This window comes from Mastomys coucha, unplaced genomic scaffold (genome assembly GCF_008632895.1).
Source record: "Mastomys coucha isolate ucsf_1 unplaced genomic scaffold, UCSF_Mcou_1 pScaffold14, whole genome shotgun sequence".
NCBI classification, from domain to species: Eukaryota; Metazoa; Chordata; class Mammalia; order Rodentia; family Muridae; genus Mastomys; species Mastomys coucha.
Genome location: NW_022196896.1, coordinates 67306493 through 67323715, shown reverse-complemented (window position 1 = coordinate 67323715; position 17223 = coordinate 67306493). Strand labels below are relative to the sequence as shown.

General features: G+C 46.3%; 1 protein-coding gene across 1 annotated transcript in view; it reads left to right on the top strand.

The window, feature by feature from the left end:
- Tbc1d8 (TBC1 domain family member 8) overlaps nt 1-17223 on the top strand; it is a 115646-nt gene that overhangs the window by 60561 nt on the left and 37862 nt on the right. Inside the window, exon 3 of the mRNA XM_031367289.1 lies at nt 17025-17143. Within this exon, the coding sequence (XP_031223149.1) occupies nt 17025-17143 (119 nt within the window). The remainder of the gene's footprint in view (nt 1-17024; nt 17144-17223) is intronic.

Below are 17223 nucleotides of genomic sequence, written 5' to 3'. Positions count from 1 at the left end.
CTCTTGCTTTGTCCTTGGGAGCATGAAACATTGGTGAAGAAGTATCTCCCTTTCTTCCGGGGGTGATCCATTTCCTTCTAGGGAAGTCTCCATGTCTGGAACCATTTGTTTTCATCTGGCCATGTTCCTTGGTGTCCAGTACAGTACTGGTCCAGATCTCACCCATGCTTGGGCACCCATCCCCTCAGATGCTCTGTTGGCATTAGCAAGCTGTGACTTTATGCTTGGGTCTATGAGAACAGAACTAAGATGACAGCCCTTCTGCTAGACAGGACTGGGGGTGAGCAGCAGTGTAGTAACTTCATCTTTCCTCAGTTATCCTGCACTCTGCCTCAAGCAAAAGAGTTGGTCGCCCTCTCACTTTGAAGCCTTGGACATGAACCTTTGTTCTGTTGTCCCCTTACTACCTTAGCTTCAGAGCACTCTCAGAAGCTAGGGGGGACTCAGCCCATTCCTTTGCTGGTTTTGTGGGTCTATGCCCTTTGAAGATGCAGGCTGCACAATACACTTCTTAGTGTCTGCGGGGCATTGACCCGCCCCATGGCCGTAGCTCAGTTTCTTCATCTAACCCTTCAGGAGACATTATTTGGGCTTGATTTTTGACTACTTTCTAAGCAATCTTTTCACTTAACATTTTCAGACCAGTCCCCCGTCCCTCAGATTCTATTCATTTGAACTGTCTGGTTTCTGCTACATACCAGGCAGCTTCCTGATGTAGGGGATTCTGTGGAGAATATCTCAGTGTGGTCTCCCTCCACCCAACTCTGCAGGGCCATGGGAGGTTGCACGGCAACAGGTCTGGAAAGGCTGCAGAGGACAGTATAGCTGGAGAAGCCCTTCAAGGCCTTTTATGCTAAGTATTCCCAAATTCAGCCATTGCTGGCTGCAGCTCCTCTGGCTCCCCACTGTGCTGGGGCAGCTGTCCTGAGAAGGTGAACCTATTCTCCTTTCTGGCTCAAGATTAGTGCCTCTGACTTGGCCCAGGCTGAATTTGCAGAGATGTCACTTTCTGCTATCATCTTACCACAGATGGTCCTCCAAACGGTACTTATCTTTTGGTGTGTTTTTCTTGTTGAGAAACACGAGCACATTCAGTCTTAGACCTGTGAGATCGATGGGGACACGGAGGTCTCTGTTGGCAGTCCCTTGGGCATCTTACACTCTGTGATCCACCATAGTTAATATTGCACTGAGCGTCGAGGAAGGTCCCTGCCCATGGTAAAGAAGAGAGCTGTAGGAAGGGAGCACACTCTGCACGAAGAATCCAGATCTGCACTTGAGTGTGGTAGCTGCATGGTGGGCTAGGGAGGCCGAGCAGAGAGCCTCCGAGAGTCCATTTTCTCTTTTGAGGCTGAAGTGAAAGAGATGTGCAGATTGTCTTGTCTCTTGGGTCCGTAATTTTACTTAGCAAAAGACCTGAAGATATCCATGGTGCTAGACAGAGACAGGATATGGTTGTCATTTCAACAGCGTGGACCAAATGACCGTAAGGCTTTATAAAGATGGCCAACTTCTGTGACTGAGATAGAATTAGATATTGCTAGAGAGATGCTGAGTTGTTCTAAGAAGCTATGGACAGAGAAATGGCCCAGCTCTCAAGGTCAGAACACAGACACTCCCTTCCCTAGCTGTCAACACCTGCTTCTTCTCTTCTGATGCTCTCTCAACACAGGGCGGGCATTTTCTCAGTTTTTGTCTGCCTTCCTCATGGAAACAACTCATCCAGAGAGTGTTTCTAGATGCTGACCTTCCAATGTTCAGAACAGCATGGAGTATGGGAAGGGGACTCAGGCTGCCCTGTAAGGCTGTGTGGGTTCACTTGGCCCTGGACATTAGAGCTCAGGCAAAGGGTTTTTCATCTTTACAGTGGTACAGAAAAGCACAGCACTGCTGTTTACTCTACCTAAAATTTTTTGTGAAACTTTGTGAATTTGCCCAGTCCTCACAGGCTGGTGGAAGTGAACAGAGCACCCTGAAGTAGACCAGCACCAGCAAGTCAGTGTGCTGCGTGCATTTCTAACTCACAAAGGTTTCAACTTAGGAGTTGATAGAGCTGCAGCTCTACTGTAAGATCAGGAGCCACAGTCATTTCAAGTAAGTCTTGTTGCCAGTAGCTTTGCTACTCCACCTAAGCTCCGGGAAAACTTGCCCTTATCAATATTCTTATTTCCACACCTTCCACCTGCCCTAAACTTTAGTTGCTCAGTTACATATAGTTCCTGCTAAACACCCCAGACTACCTGCCTGTAGGAGCGGCTTGTGTGGCCACTCCATTTGGAATCTCACATGGTTGGTCAGCTTTCTCCCTCAAAAGCATGGTGAACTCTCCTCTCTTCCCTTGCATCTGTCCACTTGCCTCAAGGGACCCGGAAGTCCTGCCTATTCCTTGCACCCAGTCATTGGCCCATGGCTTTTTTACTGACAGATCAAGAACCAATTGGGAACAGGACCTCAGCATCAGAACCACCCCTACAAAGTCTTCTTGGTTCCTTTCAGATGAGCTAGGTGTGCTGCCTAGTTGTATGTCAACTTGACACAGCAAGAGTTATCAGAGAGGAAGCAGGATCAATTGAGGGGGAGAAAAACCCATAAGATCGAACTATTGGCAAGCATGTAAGGCAAATTCTTAATTAGGGATTGATGGGGGAGGGTCCTGCCCATTGTAGGTGGTGCCATCACTGGGCTGGTGGTCTTGGCTTCTATAAGAAAGCAGACTGAGCAATCCATGGAGAGCAAGCCAATAACTAGCACCCTCCATGGCCTCTGCATCAGCTTCCGCCTCCAGGTTCCTATCCTGTTTGAGTTCCTGTCCTGACTTCTCTCAGTGATAGACTTGATTCCTGGAAGAGTAAACCAAATAAACCCTTTCTTCTCCTACTTGCTTTTGCTCATGGCATTTACCCCAGTGATAGGAACTCTAACTAAGACACTATGACCCAGGTCATCTGGGGCAGGCTGTGGGTTCCCTTATTAAACAGGCATAGCTCAGAGGGCAGGTGTTATGATTCTTAAGAAAATGTTTTGCTGTGCCTGGTGACACAGGCCTGTAATCTCAGCTGTTCAGGAGTTGAAGCAGGAGGATTACAAGTTCAAGGCCTGCCTGGACAAGTAGATAGACGCTGCCTCAAATATGCAAAGTCAGACTCTCTCACTGGGCTTTATATACTTTCTAAATGATAGAGGAGTAGAAACAGGGATAGTTGGGAACAAGAAGGGGATCAGTAATTGTGGGGAAAGGTTTGGTGGGGAGTATTTTCAAAATATATTATGCACATCTTTGAGAATGTAAGGAAAAAAGACCCAAACTGAAAAGGAACTGGGCATGTAACTTGGTATGTAATACTTGCCTAGCATGCATGAAGCTGTAGGTGCACTAAGATAGAAAACAATGGCTGGAAAATTACTGGTAACAGAGTCTTTTGGTAGGAATGAAACTAATCCAGGTCCTTGCACATGTGAAGCCAGCATAGTGCCACTGAACGACATTCCCACCTGCCTGTACAGGTGTGCTCCAGCTGCATTCCCACCTGGGCTCTGACTGTACAGGTGTGCTCCAGCTGCATTCCTACTTGGGCTCTGCCTGTACAGGTGAGCTTCATCTGTACTGTTTCCAGTCACCAGTGCTGATCTTCAGAGTTATCTTTGTCCTGAGCCACGTTACCCTCTCCCCACGTGCCTATTTTCTGTCTCAGAGTCTGACTTGCATCTCATTGGTGGAGTCATGCACACTCTGCCCTTTAGTGACTACTCTGCCCTTTAGTGACTTGTGGAGAGCTGCGGTGTGCCGCGCTTTAAAGATGGTGCAGGCTCCCGCCTTCCGCTAGCCTGGCAGCGAGCGCTCTCAAAGACAAGCAAGTCCTTAATTGGCTGTGCTTGTCAGTCGCACCTGCTTACGCATAAGAGTGGCCCATCAGCTGTACTTACGTGGCTCCCAGGGGTTGGTTGGGCAGGAGTACTTAAGCCTGTGCGGGCTTTTCCCTGGGGTCAGTCAGAAGAAGTTTTTCAAGGATCCTGATTAAAAACTGCTGGAAGGAGAGCTCAAAGAGTCACATCTTTTTTGCTGGTCGAGAGAGACGCGTCAGTGACTGGCTTCTCAAATCTCATTGGTAGAGTCATGCATGCTCCAGCCGTTAGTGACTGTGTTCTTGAATCTCATTAGTGGAATTGTGCATGATCCACCCTTTGATGACTGGCATGTAATAATGTCTTGGTTCATCCATGACAACACATGTCAGAATTTTCTTTTTCAGGCCGGGCAGTAATACAGTTTCTGGTGGCTTTCTTTTTGGAATTATTCATCTAACCATTGGCACTGTGTAGATGAGGACAGTAATGAGGAGGGCAGAATCCCAGGAGCTAATCCCTAATCAGGTGGACAACAGGTTAGACCAGTGTTTCTCGACATCCTAATGCTGCAACCCTTGAATACAGTTCCTCGTGTTGGGACGTCCAACCATAAAATTGTTTCATTTATACTTCATAACTAATTCTGCTACCATGATGAACCGCAATGTAAATATTTGATATGCAGGATATCTGATATGTGGCCTCCAAAGAGGTCCCAACCCACAAGTTGAGTTCCTCTGGGTTAGACTGTCTGGACCCTGCTGAATGGATTCCTATGCTATGGCAAGTTATTGGGCCCTATAACCCTGCCATTGCAGTGTCTGGTGCTCTCAGTCTTGTCTTGTACCTGAGATGGGCCAGCCCTCCAAGCCATGCTTCCCTCCATGCTGGCTCTTCCTATTCCCACATGCCATGTCCTGGTAATTGTCAGTGGTCCTCAGCGCTATCTCAGAATTGCTGCCATGCACTTCTTAGTCATCATCATGGCCTGGAACACTGGCTGGATTGTTTGTTCTCCATATTTGATCTCAGGAAGCACAAAAAGGAATAGGAAAGAGCTGCCGGACTCTGAGTTATCTGCTTAGAATCATTCCAAGAATCAGATTGCTTATGCAATAAGTTGATGCCTTCCATTATTGTAAGCTGAGGCCTGAGGGTGTCTTCTTCCAGTTCCTGTTGCAGTGCACAGAAGAACTTTCAACCATGCTCATGTCTTCCCGGGCATCAGTTTGCACTTGTACTGGCCTGAGGAGTTCATGACTGCGTAAGTTCAGTGTCTTCTCCCGCCCCTTGCTTTCAAGGTCTGTCCCCATGGGGTTGAATTAAATGAAGAAGGATCAGAGAGAGCCAGGAGCAAGCTTTCCATGGACCTGTACGGCTGGGTGGGAGAGGATGTGTGTACTAAGCCTTGATGTCTACGGGTTTCATACCAGCAGATTCAACCAAAATGGATACTATGTATAAACATGTTATATATTATTTGATTATATAATACTATATATTGTCTTGCATCTGTACTGGTCATGTACAGACTTCTTGGTTTCCATGAAGAATTTGCCATGGGAATTCTGTATCATTTACTTTGCATCAGACAGAATAAGGAATCTGGAGATGACTTAAGGGATTCAGGAGGAATGTATAAGTTACCTGCAAATACTACACCATCTTAAATAAGAGCTTGAGCAGTCTGGGACCCTGGTGTCTTTGGGGGGCCTAGAATCCAGCAGATATGCAGGCCCCCGTCCCCTGGTGGATACAGAGGGACTGTTGTAGATTGAAGAACACTTAAAGGTTTAGCTTTGGAAAATGAAAACAGACATGCTTTGAAAACTTCAAAGGTCATGACAGGAAGGGAGAACCATTTGCTAATCAAAACACATTGCCTGTTTTTAAAAGTTAGGGCCTACAGGAGCTCATTCCCTCCACTAAGCCCCTTTACTCTCCCCCTTTCGATTCTCAGCAGCATGTAGGGGCAGCACACCCTACTCTGGAGGGAAAAAAGATGCAGAGCACCGGAAGCAGGCCACTTGCCAGGGTCACACCAGGCGCCGGGGTGCTAGCGGGCAGCTTAGCTGCAGGTTCTGACAGAATGTACTCTCAGAGTGTTCCTTCTGACGCACGCACGGTCTCTTATCCGTGCCCTTGACAGAGGCTGGTGTTTTGCTCCCTTGTATTCTGCCTCACTGTTTGCTTTGTCTTTGTGGAGTGGATTTTATTAAGGGAGGAAATGTTCCCGGGTGGACCAGAGTAGTGTCTTCCTGAACTTCGTACCAAGGTGGCAGAGGAGGTGCCAGCTTGTTTTCTCTGAGCAGAGGACTTGCAGGGTGCTTCTAGGAACATCTGGGAGGCAGCCCAGCAGGGGGGAAAGTGCGAGCTTCCTGGGTTTACACTCCGAGGTCAGGATTGTTACACTTGTTTTCAGTAGCACGTTTTCTTGGAACAACACTAGCTGGAATTTTCCACATGGGGGTTCACCTTTAGAAGTAGAAGAAGGTTGCCAACTAGTGTTTCTTCCTTGTCTGGCAGATACTGGCAACTGGGCTATTAATGCATTTTTTTAAAAGTAATTTTGCTTCCGTACAAATACCCTTCATGGAAGAACATTGTTTTGCCCTCTGTGATGTATGTTGCTGATGGGGGTTGTAAAAGCAACTAATGCTAACACCAGCTTTTAGGGCTTAGCACATTTTGAGGCTAAAAGTAAGAGTAAACATCTCTTTAGAGCTGAGTGAGTTGGTACATGCCTGTAGGCCTAGCTACTCAAGAAACTTGAGGAAGGAGGATGATTTCATCCCATAAAGTTGAGACCAGCCTGGACTATATAAGGAGAACAGACAGAAGCAAATTAAAAATTGAATCTTAAAACCAAAGGTTGCCTGACTTGCAGTGTAGGTCATGACTTGTCAACAGAGACCACCTAGAGGGGGTGCTTCAAAAATATTCGAATTAATTCTCTTTTTTAGTAGAAGAGGAGGTGGGCTGGGGTCCTGAATTCAATTCCCAGCAACCACATGGTGGCTCACAACCATCTGTAATGGGATCTGATGCCCTCTTCTGGTGTGTCTGAAGACAGCTATAGTGTACTCACACACATAAAATAAATAAATAACTCTTTAAAAAAAAAAATAGAAGAGGAGGCACTGAGACCCAAGGCTCACAGAAAGATAGTCCTGCTAACTACTAAGTAACCCCTTAGTAATCTAGAAGGGGTGTCATGGGGACCCCTGTGGCCCCTGTGCTGTGTACTGCCCTGTAGGGGCTCTTTCTCTGTTTTACTGGATTCACAGTGGTGGGTGAGGTCTAGGGTCAGTGATGCTGTCCCAGACAACTTGGCTAAGTGGCTATCTCACTGGCTTTTTGACCATGAGGGAAGCATCTAATACAGTGGTTCTCAACCTGTGGGTCACAAACCACTTGGAGTCCCAAATTATGTATTTATATTATGATGCATAACAGTAGCAAGATTGGGCTGCAGAGGTGGCTCAGCAGTTAAGAGCACTGACTGCTCTTCCAGAGGTCCTGAGTTCAATTCCCAGCAACCACATGGTGGCTCACAACCATCTGTAATGGGATCTGATGTCCTCTTGTGGTATGTCTGACGACAGCTACAATATACTCACATTTATTAAAATAAATAAATTAAAAAAATAAAAACAGTAGCAAAATTACAGTTATGAAATATTAATAAAGTAATTTTAAGGTGGGGGGCCATGACAGCATGAGAAACTGTGTTAAAGGGTCCCAGCATTAAGAAGGCTAAGGATGAAATACCTGGAATTTTTTTCTTTATTTTGGAATATTTGCATCTACATTATAAAGTACTGTAGGGTAGAACCCATACCAGAACACAGAATTTGCCTCATATAAAACATGCAGACATAACTCAAAGGTAATTGTGTGCAATCTTTTAAAATAATTTTGTCTGTGAAATAAGTTTTAAGCTGTGGAATTTCCTACTTGTGGCATGGTGTGTGTTCCTTCCACCGAAGTTTCAGATTTAGGAGTTTATGAATTAGTGATGCTCGGCCTGTAATATAATAAAGGAACGTAGACAACGCTGTGCCCTGTCTTCTGGCCCTGAGTTTACTTCTGAGTCTGTACACCTCACTGGTGTGTGGGGGTCACTTGTGCCTGGTTGTGCCTCTTCACTTGGAAGAGGTTTGCAGTTTTTCATTATAAAATTTTTCCATTAAATTCCATGCTTAAATTCTTCATTATAAAAGTTTCATTTTTTTTAAGCTGTTAAGTTTGTTGTTTGACTTTTCCATACACGTATAAAATGTGTTTCGATAACTCTCTCTCACCTCTCTTTCAACCCGCCCACTTCTCCTCACGAGTCCCCGTCCCACATCATCGGGTCTTCATTCTGTTTTGTGTCTCAGAGTTTAATGGGAATTGGCTGTGTGACCCTGTGTTTGGGTATTCATTGGAGCTTGCTGATTGGTTGTGTGACCCTGTGTTTGGTTATTTGTTGGAGCTGGGTAGCCCATGATTTAGCACAGAGAGGTAGGATCCTATGAGCCCCTTCCCCAGCCATAACTAACCATTGACAGAACAGTGTGGCGCAGGTTCAGTGCAGGTACCCACAGCTGTTGTGAGTTCATGATTGCAATGGTTGTCATACCCAGAAAGGAGCATTTCACTGCTCTCTCCCTGTCTCCTGGCTCGTACTTTACAGCATGCTTCAGTGGTGTTCCCTGAGCCTTGGAGGGTTATGGTGCAAGTGATGAACACTTTGAGCAGCCATGGGTCTCTACATCCACTGCTGTTCACCATAGAGAGAATCTCCTCTCAAGAAGGTGGAGTAGAGTGTGTCTATAGGTGTAAACAGACTTTTAGAAGGCTGTTGAATGCTGTCCATTTATCTAAACAGCAGTAGTCAGGTCACCCCTAGGCCCAAGACCTCTCCAGCTATACATTTTTGACCACGTTTACAGTACCATACATAGGTCCTCCTCTATTAAAAAAAGGCTTTTAAAAATATTTTTTTTTACTCTGTGTGTGTGTATGTGTGTGTGTGTGCATGCACACATCAGGTGTGCAATAGCCTTTAGAGAGCAGAAGAGGCATCGGCTCCCTTGGAACTGGAGTTGCAGATGGTTGTGAGCCACCCTGTGGGAGCTGGGAATTGAACCTGGGTTCTCTGAAAGAGCTCTACGTGATCTTAACCACTGAGCCATCTCTCCACTCCCAGTAAAGATTCTGAAACAATAGAAAACCCTGAGGACTGTGATAATGTCCTGTGGGTACCTCGTCAGGATTAGGGGTACCCAGCTTGCTTCATTTGTCTCTAAAGGTTTTTTCCTACCCTGAAGTAGTTTAAAGAAAATCCTATGGGGCTAGAGAGATGGCTCAGCAGTTAAAAACATGGAGTGCTCTTCCAGAGGTCCTGAGTTCAATTCCCAGCAACCACATGGTGACTCACAACCATCTGAATGGGATCTGATGTCCTCTTGTAGTATGTATGAAGACAGCTACAGTGTACTCATAAATAAAATAATCTCAAAAAAAAGAAAAGAAAAGAAAAGAAAAAAGAAAGAGAAAAGAGAAAAAGAAAAGAAAATCCTAGAAGGTCCAAGAAGTTGTTAATATTCTACCCTGTAATACACTCAAATAAATATCTCTCAAAGATTGGTCATTCATGTGTCACTATAGTGTTGTCCCTGAAATGGAAGTTAATTGGGACCTGTTGGTATCATTTGAACTCAGTCTTGGTCTTCCCGCTTGCTTTGTAGCTGAGGCTTGCTCCACAAAACTTGACACTGTGCTTGCTCTTCATAAGTCCTTTCTACTCAGACAATTCCGTCCTCCCTTTCCCTGGTGCCCCTTTTCATGCCAGTGCTAGATGAAAAAGTTGGGCTCCTGAAGGAGTTGGTCTTTCTTTCCTCAACTATGAGCTCCAAGTTCTAATCTTCCTCCCTCCCCTTCCCTCCTTCCATCCCTCCTTAGAGGCAGGGTTTCTTTGTGTAGCTCTGGCTGTCCTGGGACTCACTTTGTAGAACAGACTGGCCTCAAACTCAGAGATCCACCAGCCTCCCAAAGACTGGGATTAAAGGCATGTGCCACCATGCCCAGAGGAAGCAAGCCTGCAGTCTCTGCTTCAGCTCCTGCCTCCAGGCTCCTGCCTTGGCTGCCCTTGATGACCTGAAAGCCAAATAAGCCATTTTTCCCCAAATTGGTTTTGGTTCCTGTTTTATCACAGCAACCAAATTAGAAAAAAAGTAGCTGTGTTCAACTAATCCTCCTGCTTCTACCTCCCGGCATTGCAGGCGTGCAACAGCATGTTCGTGTGGTGCTGGGGACTGAGCCCAGGGCTCCAAGCATGCTGCCCAGGCACTCTACATTTCTGAAAGTCCTTTACCTCATGTGCAGTGTGTGCTGGGTACTTTGTGTCTGTCTCATTCTGCATTAGAATTTGCAGTGAGTTACAGGAGAGAAGCTGCCCTTGCCTACCATACCTTTCTAGTCTCTCTGTATTGACAGTAGATAGTTATTATGTGGCCAATAGAGAAACACTCTGCTAGTTCACAGGACCAGATCTGAACTATGAACACAGAGTGCCCATTTCATAGTACACTAGCATTTAGGAGGCTGGAAAAGATACTGAATCCAGTCAAGTGTTTATTAAGTAGAGGGAAACAGTTACTTTTTTAAAAACCAAGGCTTAGGCCCAGTTATTTATGGCTGTGTCTGCACAGAAGCTGGAGGTGTGGACAATGCGATGCTTGTCTTATTTCATGACCATGCTCCCTTAGAGGAAAGCCGGGGAGAGTAGCGATCCTCAGCTGCTCCAGCTTCATCTGCTGGGATGTCCCAGAAGATGGAGGACCCCAGAATCACATGCATGGGCTATGGGTTGGCCTCTTTCTTTTTTACTTCATGTCTAGAAAATACCTACCTTGTGACACTTGTAGGGAGTGAGTTTAAAGATACAGCATGCCTTACTAAGTGTGTAGCATATGCAAGGCATTTAAAATGGCCCCAGCTGGCCGTCTCTGCCCGTCCCCATGCAGACTTGGTTACTCCTGGGTCCTCAGTTGCTTGTTTTCTGATCTTTGACTAGGTTTCTAACACTGAGTCTCTAAGCCTGATTTTCACACTGGACTTTTAGTTTTCTTGGAAAATGAAAAAGTCCTATTTCTGCAAAATGAGAGGATTTAGTAAAGTGGCATAATTTTGCCAGTTGCCACTGTTACCGTCCACAGTCACAGTTTAGTCTGTTACAGCTGCTGTAACAAAATCTCATCAAGTTGACTGGGGTTTAAACAATAGAACTTGGGCTGAAGAGATGGCTCATCAGTTAAGACCACTGACTGCTCTTGCAAAGGTCCTGAGTTCAAATCCCAGCAACCACATGGTGGCTCACAATCATCCATAAGGAGATCTGAAGCCCTCTTCTGGTGTGTCTGAAGACAGCTACAGTGTAGTTAAATATAATAAGTAAATAAATCTTAAAAAGAAATAGAACTTTATTTTCTTTCAGTTCCAGAAGCTGTGCATCCATGACTATGGCACAGCTGAGTTATTTCCAGTAGGGCCTTCTCCTTGGCTCGCAGATGCTCGCCTTCTTGCTGGATCCTCCCATGGTCTTTATTTGGCACACAGACATCTCTGGTGTCTTATGATATGACGCCAGTCCTGTTGGGTTGGCAGCCCTACTCTATGCTCTTACTAACCTAATTGGTCCTGAAAAACTATTTCTTGAAATACATAGTCTTGGCATATGGGTGCCAGTGTACGGATTTGGGGAAGATACATTGAGGCACTGACAGCAGGTCTCTGTTGTGTTGAAAGGATAGAGCAGGAAGAATGGAATTCTCCCCTACACTCAGTAATTATGCCAGATGTGTCCAAACCATGATCCCCCACCTGTGCATGATTATGATATCTAGGAACATGGCTATAGAAAATTATGAACTTAAAACACAGAGCATATTTTTTTTGGGGGGGAGTGACTTTTTGTTGATAACTCAGTTACATTTTGTTTTGTTTTGTTTTTTGGTATTTTGTTTTTGTTTTTTTTGAGACAGGGTTTCTCTGTGTAGCCCTGGCTGTCCTGGAACTCACTCTGTAGACCAGGCTGGCCTCGAACTCAGAAATCTGCCTGGCTCTGCCTCCCAAGTGCTGGGATTAAAGGCATGTGCCACCACTGCCCGGCTACTCAATTACATTTTTAAAAAATGTATTTGTCTAGGTCAACTCTAGTTCCAAAGTGTATGGGGTGGTATAGTTCTCTCCTTCCATGACTTGGATTCCAGGGACTAAAGTTGTTAGGCTTGGCAGCAAACTCCTATACCCACTGAGCCAACTTGGTGGCCTCTCATTGCACAGTTCAAAAGTGTAAACTTGTTCACGAGGAGCTCAGTGTTACACAGGTTGGACACGCCTGAGCATCCTTTACCCCTCTAGCCTCAACAATACACGGCAGACTTTCTTATTTTCTCATAGCTTTCTCAACAGTATGGTGCAACTCGGTGACTTTCAAACTGAATGTGACTCGAAGACAGAAATGTATTTATGTGTGTGTAAAACTCACATTCCGATTCAATGGTTGCTCTTACTGGGAGGTGGGCAGTCCATTTTGAATTGTTTTCAATTTTTTAAGCTGGTGTCAGGTGGGCTCCTTTGAGTTCATGGGAACCGCTGTAGCTCAGAACAGTGCTATGTGACACGCACTGAGGTGACTTTCATTCTCAGGCTTCTAGGATCAAGGAAGTGCACCAGCTCGCCTTGTTCTGGGGTACTCACGAAGCCTAGCCTGAGGCATCTCTGCAGAGGAAATTCAGTTTGGAGAGTTTCCCTGCCACTTGGCATCTTTTGTAGGAAACAGGCCCTGGGGTGGAAACAGTTCCTCATGTTGATTGTCTTTGCCGGGAGAGCCATGCGGGCAGCTGTGATTCCATTGCCTATGGCCAGAGATAGGCTCTGTGTATTTATTTTCTTTTTAGTTGTGGTTTTTTTCCTTGTTATGAGCATTGTATGGAAAGATTTTATAACAGTGACACATTTTTGTCTTTTTTTTTTTTTTTTTTTTTTTTTTTTTTTTGAGACATGGTTTCTCTATGTAGCCCTGGCTACCTGGAACTCTTATGTAGATCAGTTTGACCTTGAACTCACAGAGAGATCTTCCTGCCTCTGCCTCCAGAGTGCTGGGATTAAAGGCATGTATCTCCGCATCCATCTGTCTCAAGTCATTTTTTTAAAAAATATATTTTTTTTTATTTACAGTGTATGAGTGTTGTACTTGCATTGCATTTATGGCTGCGTACCGCATGTGTGCCTAGGATCCACAGAGGTTGGAAGAGGGAGTCAGATCTCTTGGAACTGGGGATACAGGCGGATGTAAGCCATCTTGTGGGTGCCAGGAATTGAACCCAGGTCCTCTGGAAGAAGAGCCCAGTGCTCTTAACTCCTGTCCCATCTGTACAGCTCCTGTCCATCTGTGCAGCTCCTGTCCATCTGTGCAGCTCCTGTCCATCTGTACAGCTCCTGTCCATCTGTGCAGCTCCTGTCCATCTGTGCAGCTCCTGTCCATCTGTACAGCTCCTGTCCATCTGTACAGCTCCTGTCCATCTGTACAGCTCCTGTCCCATCTGTACAGCTCCTGTCCCATCTGTGCAGCTCCTGTCCCATCTGTACAGCTCCTGTCCATCTGTACAGCTCCTGTCCATCTGTACAGCTCCTGTCCCATCTGTACAGCTCCTGTCCATCTGTATAGCTCCTATCCCATCTGTACAGCTCCTGTCCCATCTGTACAGCTCCTGTCCATCTGTACAGCTCCTGTCCCATCTGTATAGCTCCTGTCCCATCTGTGCAGCTCCTGTCCCATCTGTACAGCTCCTGTCCATCTGTACAGCTCCTGTCCCATCTGTACAGCTCCTATCCCATCTGTACAGCTCCTGTCCCATCTGTACAGCTCCTGTCCCAAGTCTTAATTCCACAGTGATATACTGGGTTTGGGCTTGATGACGGTTTTATTCACAGTATCTAAATGGGCAGCTGAAGCTCTTAGTTAAGTCATAGGTCCTGGTGGCCCTGATGTGATGCTAATGAACACCTGTATCCCAGGGGATGGAGAGGTGGCTCAGCAGTTGAAAGCAAGTACTGCTCTTGCAAAGGACCTAATGTGGCTCCCAGCAACTATTCTGGGTGGCTCACGGCTGCCTCTAGCTTCACCTTTAGGGGTTCAGACACCCCCTTCTGTGTTCCATGGCCAACTGCACTCACTGTACACATACCCCACCCCATCCTGTACATAACTGAAAATATGTATGATTTACATACATATGTATGTGTATGACTTAATATCTAAAACATCACCTGTGTCCAAGCATCTGGGAAGGTTCGTGCAGGAAGAATTGATTTCAGGGAGAGTCTGAGCTCCTGCTGGGTGCAGACAGCTCTTCTGGTGTGCTGCTTTAGCAAGCCCTAGACCCAGGGACGGTGTAGGCGGCATTACAGAGCCTCACCTTCTGTGTAAAGGCCTCAGGGTGCTCTGCAGGGTTGGTTTGCCCTTCACTTGAAATGTGACCCAGGACAAATATTTGCACTTCCATTTCCCTTCTCTGTCTTCTTTACAGGTCAGTCGCTTCCCTCCCTCCTTCTTTCCCTCTCCCTCTGTCCCTCCTTCCCTCTTCCCTGTTTCGTTTTTTACAAATGAGGAAGTATATTTGAAGAACCATAACCAAGTACTGAAAGCTGATAGAGACCGGCTCCTCTTCTGTCTAGCCCCCTTTTGTTTGCTTCGTGACCTGGTTGGTTTTATTATGATGGCAAATAAAGGCTTGTCTTCTCCAGTTCTGTGTGTGCTCATGGGCTGTGGTAGAACTAGCTTTGCAAAGTGATCACCGGGTGCAAGATGGCATCTGCGTGACCGCGAAGTACACGGTCACTGAAGGGAAGGGATGCACAGGTAAGGGGCAGGAAAACCACCTGAGCTGTGTCAGCCCCTGGTGTGCCATAGTCAGCCGAGGGGCCAAGTAGATGCTCCATGTCCTGGGTTCAGGTCAGAAGAGAGAGAGAAAGCAGACACAGAGACAGATGGATGTGTGGAGGCTGGCCTTGGATGGCTTGATTGTGTTTTAAAATGAGCTTTTCCGTGTCTGAAGAGATGTGCAGAAGAGCCTCTTACTCCAGGACTAGCTCCTGCTAAGACCCATCTGGGAGGTGCAACTGGAGGGAAGTGAAGGTCATGGGTCATGAGCTTAGGTGCAGAAACCAACTACTAGCCTATGAATAGAGGCACTGGGTGGAGAGCCACGTGGCTGGCTCCCCATGCTGGGGAGAATGGTGGAGTCAGTGAGGACACAGGTATGCTTGTCTGGGTGTTACCTAGGGATTGAGTACTTTGTGTTACTTAGCTCTCAATTTTCTTTAATGAAAATCTTAGGTACTTTCCTGTTCCCCGCCTGGCTGCCCATGCAGAACAGCAGCCTAATTAACACAGTCTTTATTTCCATGGGCCTGAACCACAAGTCCAGGCTGAACCCTCCTCTACTTTATTGCATGCAATGGAAGGGTTTTTGGATTCTTTTGGCTGATGGAATACTTGTATAGATACAGTATTGCGGGGATGGGAGCTGCCGTCTACACATGAAGTCCACTTCCCTTCTCCCACAACCTGCATCTTTTTAGCGCTTTATTTTAAAACTTGTTCAAGGGCTGGTGAGATGGCTCAGTGGGTGAGAGCACTGACTGCTCTTCCGAAGGCTCTGAGTTGAGATCCTAGCAACCACATGGTGGCTCACAACCACCTGTAATGAGATCGGATGCCCTCTTCTGGTGTGTCTGAAGACAGCTGCAGTAAATTACGCCGGAGCGAGCGGGGTCAGAACAAGCGGGGCCGGCAGAGGTCCTGAGTTCAACAGCAGCCATGCACATGATGGCTCACGGCCATCTGTACAGCTACAGTGTACTCATACACATAAAATAAATAAAATAAATCTTTAAACAAACCAACAAACAAACTTGTTTGAGAAGAACATCTGTAGGTTCTGAGCCGTCAGGCATCAGGCGGGTGTGGGTTTTTATGCTGTGACAACATGCTGCGATTCAGACCTGGGCCTTTCAGATTAGAAGTCTTAGAAGAGGGACAGTAATGTGCATTTACACTCGGGCGTGCAAGTAACATGGGGAGAAAGGAACATAGTTTTAAATGAAACACACCTGCTTTGGGATGGCTAGTGACTCTGGCAACCCTCCCAGCCTCCCACTTGCTCTGAGGGACGCTGAACTATGGGCTGATAGCTTTAGTTTCTCTGGGTTTAGTCTTGTCCCATTTTGGAATTGAGACTGAAAAAACTTTTCTGTTCAGAGACTGTACCTGTGTGCGGGAGGGGCATCTGCTCTCACTAGAGGCTGGACACAGTCCCCATATCGGTGTCCGTCATCTGGTGCAGATGAGTAGAGGGCTCCCTGAGAAGAAAGGGAGACAGTGAATGAACATGACTATGCCTTAGTTAGCAGTGGCACTTAGAGCTTTCGTAGTATAGTGAGCATGTCAATTGCCTTCTAAAGAAATTAACTGGCAGATTGCCTATGATGTAATGTTTTTGTGCGCATGCTTTAAGATAACATGCACTGTAAGAACTCTCTCTGTAGGTGTTTGAGGGCTATTGCTGTAAATGGCACAAAACATCCATCTGTCCACAGATGATTCCATCTGTGGACAGATGTTTTCTGAGGCTGCCCCTGGCTGGCTCAAGCTCTGCTGCTCCCAAGTGGTGACATTCTTGTATGGTCAACAGGACTTCACAACAGGCTCTTCCATGGCGAACTTGGCCTTTCAGACCACAAACTACACTGTGTGAGCCTATTGGCAGTGAGTCTGCTATCTGGTGCATGTTCTGCGTTGGGATATCTGTGCAATTACCAACATCACTGTCACCGAGTAGAGGCAGAGAAGAGGTGGACATTGCTAAAGCAGGCAAGATGGCCACAGCACACTGAAGGGTGACCCTCCCAGTCACCTGGGCTGCCTTGTGGCCATAGGAGCCGTGCCTGCAGGTGCCCAGAGGCAGGAGGAGACTCTCTTTTAATAAAGGGGGCCTGTTCTGCAACAGACTGATGCCCATAGTATAAAATACACATAGACTCGTATAAGGCAGGAGTTGGGAAATGAGTTCATGTTTTAGTAATCCCTACTTTTCCCTGATGTGTTTCTGTCTGTCCAAATCCAGGCGCAACGTTGGAGGAAATCAACCGGCACTGGGACTGGCTGGAACAGAACCTGCTGCACACCCTGTCAGTCTTTGACAACAAAGACGACATCGCCAGCTTTGTCAAAGGGAAGGTGAAGGTAGGCTGGGCTTTAATGCTTCTCCCCACCTGCCTGTTCTTCCCTCTCACTTTGGCTACATTTTTTTTTTTTTTTTTTTT